Source organism: Lonchura striata, chromosome 36 (assembly GCF_046129695.1).
Source record: "Lonchura striata isolate bLonStr1 chromosome 36, bLonStr1.mat, whole genome shotgun sequence".
Classification (NCBI taxonomy): Eukaryota; Metazoa; Chordata; class Aves; order Passeriformes; family Estrildidae; genus Lonchura; species Lonchura striata.
The window spans coordinates 1448371-1464053 of record NC_134638.1 but is presented as its reverse complement, the minus strand read 5'-3'; the positions used below and the strand labels follow the sequence as shown (position 1 = coordinate 1464053).

Genomic DNA, 15683 nt, shown 5'->3' with positions numbered 1-15683 from the left:
GGTTTGGGGATATTTTTGAGGGGAATTTGGGGGATTTGGAGAATTTGGGAATATTTGAGGGGGGTTTGGGGATATTTTTGAGGGGAATTTGGGGGATTTGGAGAATTTGGGAATTTTTCAGGGGGGTTTGGGGATATTTTTGAGGGGAATTTGGGGGATTTGGAGAATTTGGGAATTTTTGAGGCAGATTTGGGGAATTTTCGAGGAGAATTTTTGAGGCAGATTTGGGGAATTTTTGAGGGGAGGGGTACAGGGATTTATTGGCAATTATTGAGAGGTTTTAAGAGGAGTTTGGGGTGGAAATTGGGGATTTTTTTTGAGGCGAAAATGGAGAATTTGGGGATTTTTTTTTTTTTGGTTGGATTTTGAAGAGATTGTGAGGTGATTTTTTTGGGATTTTGGGGGTCCCACTCCCACTTTTGGAGGGGTGGCCCGTGCTATTATTGTCTATTTTTCCCTTTATTTGAATTTTTTCTCTCTCCACTTTTATCAGGATTATCGGGAGTTAATCTCAGTTTCATTCAGGGAAATTCCTGATTTTTTGGGGGGTTCCAAAATTTTTTTAGGGGGTTCCCAAATCCCAAATTTATTGCGGAGGCTTCTCCCCTTCCAGGATGTCGTCCAGCATCTCCTCGCACATCAGCAGCGCCCGCGCCACGTGGAAACAGCCTGGAAAAACGGGGAAAAACGGGCAAAAAGGGGAAAAATTGGGAAAAATTAGGGTAAAATTGGGAAAAATCAGGGGAAAAACCAGGAAAAATCGGGGGAAAAATCAGGGGGAAAAATCAGGAAAAATTGGGGGGGGGAAAAAAATCAGGAAAAATCGGGGGAAAATTAGGGTAAAATTGGGAAAAATCAGGAAAAAAACCAGGAAAAATCGGAGGGGAAATCAGGAAAAATTGGGGGAAAATCAGGAAAAAATTGGGGGAAATTGGGGAAAAAACAGGAAAAATTGGGGGGAAAATAATCAGGAAAAATCGGGGGGGGGAAATCAGGAAAAATTGGGGAAAAATTGGCAAAAATTGGAGGAGAAATTGGGGGGAAATCAGGAAAAATTGGGGAAAAAACAGGAAAAATCGGGGGAAAAAGTAAGGAAAAACTGGGGAAAAATCAGGAAAAAACAGGAGGAAAATCAGGAAAAATTGGGGGAAAATCAGGAAAAATTGGGGAGAAATTGGGGAAAAAACAGGAAAAATTGGGGGAAAATAATCAGGAAAAATCGGGGGGGGGGAATCAGGAAAAATTGGGGAAAAATTGGCAAAAATTGGGGGAGAAATTGGGGGGAAATCAGGAAAAATTGGGGGAAAAACAGGAAAAACTGGGGAAAAATCAGGAAAAAACAGGAGGAAAATCAGGAAAAATTGGGGGAAAATCAGGAAAAATTGGGGAGAAATTGGGGAAAAAACAGGAAAAATTGGGGGAAAATAATCAGGAAAAATCGGGGGGGGGGAAATCAGGAAAAATTGGGGAAAAATTGGCAAAAATTGGGGGAGAAATTGGGGGGAAATCAGGAAAAATTGGGGAAAAAACAGGAAAAATTGGGGAAAAAGCAGGAAAAATCAGGGGGAAATCGGGAAAAATCAGGGTAAAATCAGGAAAAATTGGGGGCAAAAAATCAGGAAAAATTGGGGGGAAAATCAGGAAAAATGGGGGGAAAATTGGCAAAAATTAGGGGAAAAATCAGGAAAAAATGGGGGAAAATAAAGGAAAAATCAGGAAAAATCCCCTCGCCGACCCCCGTCGTGGATCAGAGACCCCAGACCCACCTTTGTAGGGTCCGCCCTTGATGGAGAGAGCCACGGAGCCGTCGCGGTTCAGGTACCCGAACCACTCCCCGTGCTCGGGGTCACGGAACTGAGGGGAAATTGGGGCATTTTGGGGACTTTTGGGGGGATTTGGGGAGGGGAGACCCCCTCACCTCAAATCAAAAGGGTGTGGGAGACCCCCCCCCCCCTCCCCTAATCCCAAAAAATGAGACCCTAAAAAAGGTTTAGGATGGGGAAATGTCAATGGGGAGAGGCTTTGGGGAGCCCCCCACCCCAAATTAGGAACCCCCCACCCCAAATTGGGAACCCCCCACCCCAAATTGGGAACCCCCCACCCCAAATTGGGAACCCCCCACCCCAAATTGGGAACCCCCCCACCCCAAATTGGGAACCCCCTACCCCAAATTTGGAACCCCCTACCCCAAATTGGGAACCCCCTACCCCAAATTGGGAACCCCCCACCCCAAATTGGGAACCCCCTACCCCAAATTGGGAACCCCCCCACCCCAAATTGGGAACCCCCTACCCCAAATTGGGAACCCCCCACCCCAAATTGGGAACCCCCTACCCCAAATTGGGAACCCCCTACCCCAAATTTGGAACCCCCTACCCCAAATTGGGAACCCCACCCCAAATTTGGAACCCCCTACCCCAAATTGGGAACCCCCCCACCCCAAATTGGGAACCTTTAGGACCCCCTTCCTATTTGGGAGCTCCTCGGGACCCCCCCAAATACCCCTCAAGACCCCAAATTTGCCCCTCAAGACCCCAAATTTCCCTCCACAGGGACCCCCAAGAATCCTCCCAATATCCCAAAGCCCCTCCAAGATCCCAAATTCCCCCAAATCTCCCTCAAATAACCCCAAAATCCCCCCAACTTTTCCAAAATCCCATCCAATCCATCGCAAATCCCCCCCAAAATCCCCCCTAAATCACCCAAATCTCCCCAAATCCCCCAAATTTCCTCCTCATTCCCCCCAAAATCCCCCCAAATCTCTCCAAATTTCCTCCTAATTCCCTCCAAAATTCCCCAAATCTCTGCAAATCCCTCAAATTCTCCCAAATTTCCTTGTTATTCCACCAAAATCCCCCAAATTCTCCCAAATTTCCTCGTAATTCCACCCAAATCCCCCAGATTCTCCCAAATTTCCTCCCAATTCCCCCAAAATCCCCCAAATCTCCTTAAATCCCCCAAACTTCCTCTTATTCCCCCCCAAATCCCCCAAATTTCCTCCTCATTCCCCCCAAAATCCCCCCAAATCTCTCCAAATTTCCTCCTAATTCCCTCCAAAATCCCCCAAATCTCTGCAAATCCCCCAAATTCTCCCAAATTTCCTTGTTATTCCACCAAAATCTCCCAAATTCTCCCAAATTTCCTCGTAATTCCACCCAAATCCCCCAGATTCTCTCAAATTTCCTCCCAATTCCCCTGAAATCCCCCAAATCTCCTTAAATTCCCCAAACTTCCTCTTATTCCCCCCCAAATCCCCCAAATTTCCTCCTCATTCCCCCCAAAATCCCCCCAAATCTCCCCAAATTTCCTCCTAATTCCCTCCAAAATTCCCCAAATCTCTGCAAATCCCCCAAATTCTCCCAAATTTCCTTGTTATTCCACCAAAATCTCCCAAATTCTCCCAAATTTCCTCGTAATTCCACCCAAATCCCCCAGATTCTCCCAAATTTCCTCCCAATTCCCCCAAAATCCCCCAAATCTCCTTAAATCCCCCAAACGTCCTCCTAATTCCCCTCCAAATCCCCCGAACTCTCCCAAAATTCTTCCTAATTCTCCCCAAATACCCTGAAATCCCCCTCAAATTCCCCCCAAATCCCCCAAATTCTCCCAAATCTCCTAATTCCACCCAAAATCCCCCAAATACTCTCAAATCCCGCCCAAATTTCCCCCAGATTTCCCATAAAATGCCCCAGATTTCCCCCAAATGCCTCCGACTTCCCCGGAAAATCCCCAAAATCGCCCAAATTTCCCCCAAATCCCCACCTTGTCGAAGGTGTACTGGGCCAGCCGCAGGAACTGGGAGACCAAACTGGGCCGGGGCTGGAAGCGCTGGGCGGCCAGGAGGGCAACCATGGCCTCGGCGTGGGGCCACCAGAGCTTCAGGGCCCACTCCAGCTGGGATTGGGGGAAAAAATGGGAATTTGGGGAAAAATGGGGAAAAAACGAGAAAAACGGGGAAAAAATATAGAAAATTGGGAGAAAAATGGAGAAAAAATGGGGAAAAAATGGGGAAAAAATGGGGAAACGGGGGTGAGGTCACTGGTGTGGGGCCACCAGAGCTTCAGGGCCCACTCCAGCTGGGAACGGGGGGAAAAATGGGAATTTGGGGAAAAATGGGGAAAAAATGAGAAAAAACGGGGAAAAAAGATAGAAAATTGGGAGAAAAATAGAGAAAAAATGGGGAAAAAATGGGGAAAAAATGGGGAAACGGGGGTGAGGTCACTGGTGTGGGGCCACCAGAGCTTCAGGGCCCACTCCAGCTGGGAACGGGGGAAAAATGGGAATTTGGGGAAAAAATGGGGAAAAAATGAGAAAAAAACGGGGAAAAAAGATAGAAAATTGGGAGAAAAATAGAGAAAAAATGGGGAAAAAATGGGAAAAAAATGGGGAAACGGGGGTGAGGTCACTGGTGTGGGGCCACCAGAGCTTCAGGGCCCACTCCAGCTGGGAACAGGGGAAAAATGGGAATTTGGGGAAAAATCAGAAAAAACGGGGAATAAAGATAGAAAATTGGGAGAAAAATGGAGAAAAAATGGGGAAAAAATGGGGAAAAAATGGGGAAACGGGGGTGAGGTCACTGGTGTGGGGCCACCAGAGCTTCAGGGCCCACTCCAGCTGGGATTGGGGGGAAAAATTGGAATTTGGGGCTCCCCAGGTGGGATTTGATGCCCCAGGTGCCATTTTGAAGCACCTGAGTGGGTTTTTTTGGAATTTGTGAGGTGAATTTTGGGGCTCCCAGTTGAATTTTGGGGTTCCCAGGTGAATTTTGGGGTCCCCAGGTGGATTTTGAGGTTCCCATGTCAGATTTTGGGGTTTCCAGTTGAATTTTGGGGCTCCCCAGGTGGGATTTGAGCTCCCTGGGTGCCATTTTGAAGCACCTGAGTGGGTTTTTTCTGAATTTGTGAGGTGAATTTTGGGGTCCCCAGCTGAATTTGGGCTTCCCATGTGAATTTTGGGGTCCCCAGGTGGATTTTGAGGTTCCCATGTCAGATTTTGGGGTTCCCAGACGAATTTTGGGGTTTCCAGGTGGGATTTGAGCTCCCTGGGTGCCATTTTGAAGCACCTGAGTGGGTTTTTTTTAGGATTTTTGAGGTGAATTTTGGGGCTCCCAGTTGAATTTTGGAATTCCCAGTAGAATTTTGGGGTCCCAGATGAATTTTGGAGTTCCCAGGTGAATTCTGGGGCTCTGCAGTTGAATTTTGGGGCTCCCCAGGTGGGATTTGATGCCCCAGGTGCCATTTTGAAGCACCTGAGTGGGTTTTTTTGGAATTTGTGAGGTGAATTTTGGGGCTCCCAGTTGAATTTTGGGGCTCCCAGTTGAATTTTGGGGTCCCCAGGTGGATTTTGAGGTTCCCATGTCAGATTTTGGGGTTCCCAGATGAATTTTGGGGTTTCCAGGTGGGATTTGATGTCCCGGGTGCCATTTTGAAGCACCTGAGTGGGTTTTTTGGGGGATTTGTGAGGTGAATTTTGGGGCTCCCAGCTGAATTTGGGCTTCCCATGTGAATTTTGGGGTCCCAGATGAATTTTGGAGTTCCCAGGTGAATTTTGGGGCTCTCCAGTTGAATTTTGGGGCTCCCCAGGTGGGATTTGATGCCCCGGGTGCCATTTTGAAGCACCTGAGTGGGGTTTTTTTTTTTAGGATTTTTGAGGTAAATTTTGGGGTCCCCAGCTGAATTTGGGATTCCCATTTGAATTTTGGGGTCCCAACTGAATTTTGGAGTTCCCAGGTGAATTTTGGGGCTCTCCAGTTGAATTTTGGGGCTCCCCAGGTGGGATTTGATGCCCCGGGTGCCATTTTGAAGCACCTGAGTGGGTTTTTTTGGGGATTTGTGAGGTGAATTTTGGGGTCCCCAGCTGAATTTGGGATTCCCATGTGAATTTTGGGGTCCCCAGGTGAATTTTGGGGTCCCCAGGTGGATTTTGAGGTTCCCATGTCAGATTTTGGGGTTCCCAGATGAATTTTGGGGTTTCCAGGTGGGATTTGATGCCCCGGGTGCCATTTTGAAGCACCTGAGTGGGTTTTTTGGGGGATTTGTGAGGTGAATTTTGGGGCTCCCAGCTGAATTTGGGCTTCCCATGTGAATTTTGGGGTCCCAGATGAATTTTGGAGTTCCCAGGTGAATTTTGGGGCTCTCCAGTTGAATTTTGGGGCTCCCCAGAAGGGATTTGATGCCCTGGATGCCATTTTGAAGCACATGAGTGGGTTTTTTTGGAATTTGTGAGGTGAATTTTGGGGTCCCCAGCTGAATTTGGGCTTCCCATGTGAATTTTGGGGTCCCCAGGTGGATTTTGAGGTTCCCACGTCAGATTTTGGGGTTTCCAGATGAATTTTGGGGTTTCCAGGTGGGATTTGAGGCCCTGGGTGCCATTTTGAAGCACCTGAGTGTTTTTTTTCTGAATTTGTGAGGTGAATTTTGGGGTTCCCATGTGAATTTTGGGGTTCCCATGTGAATTTTGGGGTCCCCAGGTGGATTTTGGGGTTACCTGGGTGGGGCAGTGCCCGTCAGCATCCAGGAAATAGAAGAGCCCCCCGTGCTGGGGGTCCCAGCCCCATTTCAGGGGTCCCTCCACCAGCGCTGCCACCGCCCTGGCCCCCAAATCCGCGTCCCCCCGGCGCCCCGAAAACTCCAGCAGCAGCCAGGCGGCCTCCAGGGCGTGGCCTGGGGCACCCCGAAACCCGGGGGGGCGAAAATTGGGGGGAAAAAGCAAAAAAAAAGAGAAAAAAAGACAAAAAAATGAGAAAAAAGAGCAAAAAAAACTGAGAAAAAAGAGCAGAAAATTGGGGTTATGTAGCTGGAAATTGGGGTTTAGGAGCCCAAAAATTGGGGGAAATGCCTCAAACAGGGGGGACCCCGAATTTGGAGGGGGGAAGAGCAGAAAATTGGGGGGAAAGGAGTAAAAAAATGAGGGAAAAGGAGAAAAAAACCCGGGGGAATCTTCCCCAAAATTGGGATCAACCCCCCCAGATTGGGATTTCCCCACAAAATCGGGGTCAAAGCTCCCCAAAATTGGGATTTCCTCACAAAATGGGCCTCCCACCCCAAATTTGGGTTTCACCCCAAAATCGAGCTCCAAACCCCCGAAATTGGGATCAACCTCCCCCAAAATCGGGATTTTCCCCCAAAATCAGCAACTCCCTTCCCCAAATCTGGGTTTCCCCCCGAAAATTGATCTCCAACCCCCCCAAAATCAGAATTTCTGCCAAAACCAGCTATTCCCTTCCCCAAATTCATATTTTTTCCCCCAAAAATCAAGCTCCAACCCCCCAAAATTGAAATTTCCCCCAAAATCAGCAACTCCCTTCCCTCAAATTCACTTTTTCCCCAAAAAATCAAGCTCCAACCCCCCAAAATCAGGGTTTCCCCTTCCCCAAATTCATTTTCCCCCCAAAAATCAAGCTCCAACCCCCCAAAATTGAAATTTCCCCCAAAATCAGGAACTCCCTTCCCCAAATTAATTTTTCTCCCAAAAAATCGAGCTCCAACCCCCCAAAATTGGAATTTCCCCCCAAAATCAGCAACACCCTTCCCTCAAATTCATTTTCCCCCCCAAAAATCAAGCTCCAATCCCCCAAAAATGAGGATTTCTGCCAAAATCAGGAACTCCCTTCCCTCAAATTCACTTTTTCCCCCAAAAATGGAGCTCCAACCCCCCAAAAAATCAGGATTTCCCCCCAAAAGCATGGTTTCCCCTTCCCAAATTAATTTTTTCCCCAAAAATCGAGCTCCAACCCCCCAAAATTGGAATTTCCCCCCAAAATCAGCAACTCCCTTCCCTCAAATTCACTTTTTCCCCAAAAATCAAGCTCCAACCCCCCAAAATCAGTGTTTCCCCTTCCCCAAATTCATTTTTTTCCCCAAAAAATCGGGATCAACCCCCCAAAATCGGGGTCCCCCCTCCCCAAATTGGGGTCCCCCTCCCCAAATCGGGGTCCCCCTCCTCAAATCGGGGTCCCCCCTCCCCAAATCGGGGTCCCCCCTCCCCAAATCGGGGTCCCCCTCCCCAGATCGGGGTCCCCCCTCCCCAAATTGGGGTCCCCCTCCCCAGATCGGGGTCCCCCCTCCCCAAATCGGGGTCCCCCCTCCCCAAAATCGGGGTCCTCCTCCCCAAATCGGGGTCCCCCCTCCCCAAATTCGGGTCCCCCCTCCCCAAATCGGGGTCCCCCTCCCCAAATCGGGGTCCCCCCTCCCCAAATTCGGGTCCCCCCTCCCCAGATCGGGGTCCCCCTCCCCAAATCGGGGTCCCCCATCCCCAATCGGGGTCCCCCTCCCCAAATCGGGGTCCCCCCTCCCCAAATTCGGGTCCCCCCTCCCCAGATCGGGGTCCCCCTCCCCAAATTGGGGTCCCCCCTCCCCAAATCGGGGTCCCCCCTCCCCAAAATCGGGGTCCCCCCTCCCCAAATCGGGGTCCCCCCTCCCCAGATCGGGGTCCCCCTCCCCAGATCGGGGTCCCCCCTCCCCAAATCGGGGTCCCCCCTCACCAAATTGGGGTCCCCCTCCCCAAATCGGGGTCCCCCTCCCCAAATCGGGGTCCCCCCTCCCCAAAATCGGGTCCCCCCTCCCCAGATCGGGGTCCCCCTCCCCAAATCGGGGTCCCCCTCCCCAGATCGGGGTCCCCCCTCCCCAAATTCGGGTCCTCCTCCCCAAATCGGGGTCCCCCTCCCCAAATCGGGGTCCCCCCTCCCCAAATCGGGGTCCCCCCTCACCGGGGTTCATGAGGCGCCCGAGGCTCCCCGGCAGCTCCTCCCCCTCGGGGCTGACGTTCTCCAGCACCACCGAGTCCCCCCGCTGACACCCCAAATTTGGGGGGGGTCCCCCGGTGAGGGGGGGGACCCCGATTTTGGGGAGCCCCCGGGGCTGCTCGTGGGGGAAAAGAGCCCCCGGGGGGATTTTGGGGGTCCCAGGGGAGATTTTGGGGGGCCCAGGAGGGATTTTGGGGGGCCCAGGAGAGATTTTGGGGGGCCCAGGAGGGATTTTGGGGGGCCCAGGAGAGATTTTGGGGGTCCCAGGGGGGATTTTGGGGGGGCCAGGGGGGATTTTGGGGGTCCAAGTGTAATTTTTTTGGGTTCCCAGGTGTGATTTTTTTTGGGGGGGGGTTCCCAGGCTGAATTTTGGGGTCCCCAGGCTGGTTTTCAGGATGCCCAGGCTGATTTTTGGGGTTCCCAGGCCAATTCTGGGTTCCCAGGCTGATTTTTGGGTTCCCAGGATAATTTTTGGGGTTCCCAGGCTGGTTTTTGGGCTGCCCAGACCGATTTTGGGGTTCCCAGGCCGATTTTGTGGTCCCCAGACCGATTTTAAAGTTCCCAGGATAATTTTTGGGGTGCCCAGACCGATTTTGGGGTTCCCAGGATAATTTTTGGGGTTCCCAGGCTGTTTTTTGGGGTTCCCAGGCCGATTTTGGGGTTCCCAGGCCGATTTTGGGGTCCCAGACCGATTTTGGGGTTCCCAGGCTGTTTTTTGGGGTCCCCAGACCGATTTTGGGGTGCCCAGGCCGATTTTGGGTTCCCAGGATAATTTTTGGGGTCCCCAGGATAATTTTTGGGGTCCCCAGACCGATTTGGGGTTCCCAGGCCGATTTTGGGGTGCCCTGGCCGATTTTGGTGTCCCCAGACCGATTTTGGGGTCCCCAGGCTGATTTTGGGGTCCCCAGACCGATTTTGGGGTTCCCAGGATAATTTTTGGTGTCCCCAGGCCGATTTTGGGGTGCCCTGGCCGATTTTGGGGTGCCCAGGCCGATTTTGGGGTTCCCGGGATAATTTTTGGGATTCCCAGGCCGATTTTGGGGTCCCCAGGCTGATTTTGGGGTCCCCAGACCGATTTTGGGGTTCCCAGGATAATTTTTGGGGTTCCCAGGCTGTTTTGTGGGGTGCCCAGGCCGATTTTGGGGTGCCCAGGCTGATTTTGGGGTTCCCAGACCGATTTGGGGTTCCCAGGCCGATTTTGGGGTCCCCAGACCGATTTGGGGTGCCCTGGCCGATTCTGGGGTTCCCAGACCGATTTTGGGGTCCCCAGGCTGATTTTGGGGTGCCCAGGATAATTTTTGGGGTGCCCTGGCCGATTTTGGGGTACCTGCAGGTGCATCAGGACGTGCCGCGCCCCCCACTCCGCCATGGCCTCGGCCTCGGGGTCGGGCTGATTTTGGGGGTCCCTCCGGGGGTCCCCCCAGAGCTGCAGCCCCACCTTCAGCACCATCAGGGCCTGGGCCAGCGCCTGCTGGGGGGGGGTCCCCGAAAACCGGGGGCGCCCCAATTCCATGGGGGCCCCCCGGGCCCAGCCCCACACGGCCCCGGCCCAGCGCCGGGCCCAGGCCTGCGGAAATGGGTCAGGGGGCTTCGGGGGGCTGGGGGGTCTCACCCGGAATTGGGGTCAGGGGGGGTTTGGGGGGGTCAGGGGTGGTTTGGGGGGGTCAGGGGGGTTTGGGGGGGTCTCACCCAGTATTGGGGGTCAGGGGTTGTTTTGGGGGGTCAGGGGTGGTTTGGGGGGGGGGGTCTCACCCAGAATTTGGGGTCAGGGGTGGTTTGGGGGGTCAGGGGGGGTTTGGGGGGGGGTCTCACCCAATATTGGGGGTCAGGGGGGGTTTGGAGGGGGGTCTCACCCAGAATTGGGGTTTGGGGGGGTCAGGGGTGGTTTTTGGGGGGGGGTCTCACCCATTATTGGGGTCAGGGGGGGTTTGGGGGGGTCTCACCCATTATTGGGGTCAGGGGTTGTTTTGGGGGGGGGGGTCTCACCCAGTATTGGGGTCAGGGGTGGTTTTGGGGGGGGTCTCACCCGGAATTGGGGTCAGGGGTGGTTTGGGGGGGTCAGGGGTGGTTTTGGGGGGGGTCTCACCCAGAATTGGGGTCAGGGGGGTTTGGGGGGTCAGGGGTGGTTTGGGGGGGGTCTCACCCAGAATTGGGGTCAGGGGTGGTTTGGGGGGGGGTCTCACCCATTATTGGGGTCAGGGGGGGTTTGGGGGTCCCAGGGTTATTTTGGGGGGGGGGTCCCTGCATTATTTTCGGGGGGTCTCAGGTTTATTTGGGGAGGGGTCTCACCCGGCCCCAGGGTAATTTGGGGAGGGGTCCCGGGTAATTTGGGGAGGGGTCCCAGGTTATTTTTTGGGGAGGGGTCCCGGGTAATTTGGGGAGGGGTCCCAGGTTATTTTTTGGGGAGGGGTCCCGGGTAATTTGGGGAGGGGTCCCGGGTAATTTGGGGAGGGGTCTCAGCCGGCCCCAGGTTATTTTGGGGAGGGGTCTCAGCCGGCCCCAGGGTAATTTGGGGAGGGGTCTCAGGTTATTTTTTGGGGAGGGGTCCCGGGTAATTTGGGGAGGGGTCTCAGCCGGTCCCAGGGTAATTTGGGGAGGGGTCCCGGGTAATTTGGGGAGGGGTCTCACCCGGCCCCAGGGTAATTTGGGGAGGGGTCTCACCCGGTCCCGGGTAATTTGGGGAGGGGTCCCGGGTAATTTGGGGAGGGGTCTCAGCCGGTCCCGGGTAATTTGGGGAGAGGTCCCGGGTAATTTGGGGAGGGGTCCCGGGTAATTTGGGGAGGGGTCTCACCCGGCCCCAGGGTAATTTGGGGAGGGGTCTCACCCGGCCCCAGGGTAATTTGAGGCGGGGTCCCGGGTAATTTGGGGAGGGGTCTCAGCCGGTCCCGGGTAATTTGGGGAGGGGTCCCGGGTAATTTGGGGAGGGGTCTCAGCCGGTCCCAGGGTAATTTGAGGAGGGGTCCCGGGTAATTTGGGGAGGGGTCTCACCCGGTCCCGGGTAATTTGGGGAGGGGTCCCAGGTTATTTTTTGGGGAGGGGTCTCACCCGGTCCCGGGTAATTTGGGGAGGGGTCCCAGGTTATTTTTTGGGGAGGGGTCCCGGGTAATTTTTTGGGGAGGGGTCCCGGGTAATTTGGGGAGGGGTCTCACCCGGTCCCAGGGTAATTTGGGGAGGGGTCTCACCCGGTCCCAGGGTAATTTGGGGAGGGGTCCCGGGTAATTTGGGGAGGGGTCTCACCCGGTCCCAGGGTAATTTGGGGAGGGGTCCCAGGTTCTTTTTTGGGGAGGGGTCCCGGGTAATTTTTTGGGGAGGGGTCTCACCCGGTCCCAGGTTATTTTGGGGAGGGGTCTCACCCGGTCCCGGGTAATTTGGGGAGGGGTCCCAGGTTATTTTTTGGGGAGGGGTCCCGGGTAATTTTTTGGGGAGGGGTCCCGGGTAATTTGGGGAGGGGTCTCAGCCGGTCCCGGGTAATTTGGGGAGGGGTCCCGGGTAATTTGGGGAGGGGTCCCAGGTTATTTTTTGGGGAGGGGTCCCGGGTAATTTGGGGAGGGGTCCTAGGTTATTTTTTGGGGAGGGGTCCCGGGTAATTTGGGGAGGGGTCTCAGCCGGTCCCGGTTAATTTGGGGAGGGGTCCCGGGTAATTTGGGGAGGGGTCTCACCCGGCCCCAGGGTAATTTGGGGAGGGGTCCCAGGTTATTTTTTGGGGAGGGGTCCCGGGTAATTTGGGGAGGGGTCTCAGCCGGTCCCGGGTAATTTGGGGAGGGGTCCCGGGTAATTTGGGGAGGGGTCTCAGCCGGCCCCAGGGTAATTTGGGGAGGGGTCCCAGGTTATTTTTTGGGGAGGGGTCCCGGGTAATTTGGGGAGGGGTCCCACCCGGCCCCAGGGTAATTTGGGGAGGGGTCCCGGGTAATTTGGGGAGGGGTCCCACCCGGTAGCGCTCCTCGCCCGCCGCCCGGCCCAGCTCGTCCAGCCCCAGCGCGCAGAACGCTTCGCTGTAGAAGCTGCGCTGGAGCCGCTCCGGGCGCCCGTCCCGCCTCAGCGCGAAGGCGGCGCGGCTCGAGCCGGGCTCCGGCCGCACGTGGCTCTCCAGGAACTCCCCGGCTGCGGTTTGGGGGAAAACCCGCCGATTTCGGGCAAATTTGGGCGGATTTTGGGTGAATTTTGGAGGAATTGGGGGCGGCAAAAACTTCGGGCGCGCCCATAGAGATCAATGGGGCAGCGCCGCTTAGCGGCCAAAGGGGAACTGCAGCCGTTGAGATCGATGGGGGAATTTGGGGAATTTTAGGAAATTCGAACGATTTGGGGGAGTTTTAGGAAATTCGAACGAATTGGGGGATTTGGAGAATTTTAGGAAATTCGAAAGATTTGGGGGAGTTTTAGGAAATTCGAAAGATTTGGGGGAGTTTTAGGAAATTCGAACGATTTGGGGGATTTGGAGGAATTTTAGGAAATTCGAAAGATTTGGGGGAGTTTTAGGAAATTCGAAAGATTTGGGGGAGTTTGGGGGAGTTTTAGGAAATTTGAAAGATTTGGGGGAGTTTTAGGAAATTCGAACGATTTGGGGGAATTTGGAGGATTTGGGATTTTAAGGCGAATTGAGGGGAAATTGGAGGGAACTCAGAGGGATGGTAAAATGGGGGAGCTGCACCCATAGGGATCAGTGGATTTGGAATTCCCCGGCTGGAATTGGGAGGAATTTCAGGGAATTTTTGGGAATTTTGGGAGGTGGAAAAAAAAACAAAAACCGGGAAACTGCGCCTGTGGGGGAAATGGGGGAAAATTGGATTTGGGGCAACTGCGGGGAGGAAAAAGGGGAATTGAACCCAAAATTCAAAGGAGGAACTGCGCGTGTGGAGGTCAGTGGGGGATTTGGGGGAAAATTGGGAATTTGGGGATGGAAAAAGGGCGGAATTGCCCCAAAATCCCCCCCCCGGACCCCTCCCCACCTTTGCGCGCCGCCTCGAGCAGCTGGGGCCGGCGGAAGAGGGGCACGGTGCGGTACAGGCGGGAATAGACCCAGATCTGGGGGTGCGGGGGGAATTTGGGGGGGTCCCGGGGGTCTCCCCGGACCCCCCGGCTCCCGGCCCACGCCCCCCGCCCCACACGGACCTGCCGGCCCTGCAGCCACACGAATTTGGTGTCGTCGTAGACGGAACCGTCGCGGCTCAGGCAGGAGAAGAAACCCCTGGGGGGGAATTTGGGGGGAGATTTGGGGGTCCCGGGGGTCCCCTGTGGGAATCTGGGGGGTCCTGAGCTCATTTGTGGGACTCAGCTGTGGGGAAATTTGGGGGTGGTCCCAGAGCTTGGAACCCCCGTGGGGCTGGGGGGGCACTCGGGGTCTCTGGGGCATTTGGGGGGCACCGGGGGGGTCCCCGACCTCGGGGTCAGGGACATGTGGGACACCTGGGGGGTCCCGGGGTCATTCGGAGGGGCCCGGGAGGTTTTGGAGGGTCCTGGGGGTCCTGAGGGTGTTTTTGGGGGGTCCCGGGGGGTTTTTGGGGGTCCCGGGGGTGTTTTTGGGGGTCCTGGGGGGGTGTTTGAGGGTCCTGGGGGGGGTTTTGGGGGTTCCGGGGATGGTTTCGGGGGTCCCGGGGGTGTTTTGGGGTCCTGAGGGGGTGTTTGGGGGGTCCTGGGGGGGTTTTTGGGGGTCCCGGGGATGGTTTTGGGGGTCCCGGGGGGGGTTTTGGGGGTCCAGGGGATGTTTTTGGGGGGTCCCGGGGGTTTTTGGGGGGTCCCGGGGGTGTTTTTGGGGGTCCCGGGGGTGTTTTTGGGGGTCCCGGGGGGGGTTTTGGGGGTTTCGGGGGTGTTTTTGGGGGTCCCGGGGGGTTTTTGGGGGTCCCGGGGGGGTTTTTGGGGGGTCCCGGGGATGGTTTCGGGGGTCCCGGGGCTGTTTTTGGGGGTCCCGGGGATGTTTTGGGGGTCCCGGGGGGGTTTTTGGGGGTCCCGGGGGGTTTTGGGCGTCCCGGGGATGGTTTCGGGGGTCCCGGGGGTGGTTTCGGGGGTCCCGGGGATGGTTTCGGGGGTCCCGGGGCTGTTTTTGGGGGTCCCGGGGCTGTTTTTGGGGGTCCCCGCCCTCACCCGTGCTCGGGGTCGTGCGAGTGCCGCTCCCAGAACGCCACGGCCGCGTCCAGCTCGGCCGCGATGCGGCCCGCCACGCCCGGAGCTCCTCCATGGCTGGGGAGGGGGCGTCCCGTGGGACCCCAGACCCACAAATACCCCCTGTCCCACCCGTGGGACCCCAGACCCACAAATAAATACCCCCGTGACCCACCCGCGGGACCCCAGACCCACCCGTGAGACCCCAGACCCACAAATACCCCCTGACCCACCCGTGAGACCCCAGACCCACCCGTGAGACCCCAGACCCACAAATAAATACCCGCGGGACCCAGACCCACAAATACCCCCTGACCCACCCGTGAGACCCCAGACCCACCCGTGAGACCCAGACCCACAGAAACCCCCTGTCCCACCCGTGAGACCCCAGACCCACCCGTGAGACCCCAGACCCACCCACAGAAACCCCCCATGGGACCCAGAGAAATCGCCCCCAAAGCCCCCAGACCCCCAAATCCCCCCTCAGCCCAGCCAGGGGGGTCCCCAAAATCCCTCAAATTCCCCCCCAGCCCCACCCGGAGGGTCCCCATGGACCCCCGGCCCCCCTCAGCCCTGGGGGTCCCCTCAGCCCCCCCGACCCCCACCCAGGTCACTTTTGGGGTCCCCAAAATCGCCCCCCCCCACCCCGGACCGACCGCTGCCCGGTCACGAGACCCGCGGCAAGGCCCCGCCCCCTTCCCTGGCCACGCCCCTTTCCGCCCATGGCCACGCCCCCCACGTGGCCACGCCCCCAGACCCAAATTGGGGGGCTCAAAGGGGCTGGAGACCCCAAAACCCCCCAGGACCCCCCAGTGACCCCCAGACCCAAATTGGGGGGTTCAAA

The 15683-nt window shown here is 55.7% G+C and overlaps 1 protein-coding gene across 1 annotated transcript; it reads right to left on the bottom strand.

The window, feature by feature from the left end:
* Positions 1–440: 440 nt before the first annotated feature.
* Positions 441–15563, bottom strand: RENBP (renin binding protein). Its single transcript, XM_077789657.1, has 11 exons — positions 15496–15563; positions 14822–14917; positions 13853–13928; positions 13613–13765; positions 12402–12944; positions 10071–10310; positions 8708–8789; positions 6487–6662; positions 3763–3894; positions 1767–1854; positions 441–669 (listed from the first exon to the last, which is right to left on the bottom strand). The coding sequence occupies exons 1-11, from the start codon at positions 15561–15563 to the stop codon at positions 587–589; spliced, it is 1737 nt and encodes a 578-aa protein (XP_077645783.1). The 3' UTR covers positions 441–586.
* Positions 15564–15683: the final 120 nt, after the last annotated feature.

Bases quoted from the DNA above. Each gene is read 5' to 3' on its own strand.
- RENBP (XM_077789657.1), bottom strand. From the start codon at position 15,563: ATGGGCGGAAAGGGGCGTGGCCAGGGAAGGGGGCGGGGCCTTGCCGCG. The intron at 14,918-15,495 runs GTCGGTCCGGGG...CCCCCTCCCCAG, and splicing joins GGTCTCGTGACCGGGCAGCG to CCATGGAGGAGCTCCGGGCG. The intron at 670-1,766 runs GTGGGTCTGGGG...CCGTTTTTCCAG, and splicing joins CAAGGGCGGACCCTACAAAG to GCTGTTTCCACGTGGCGCGG.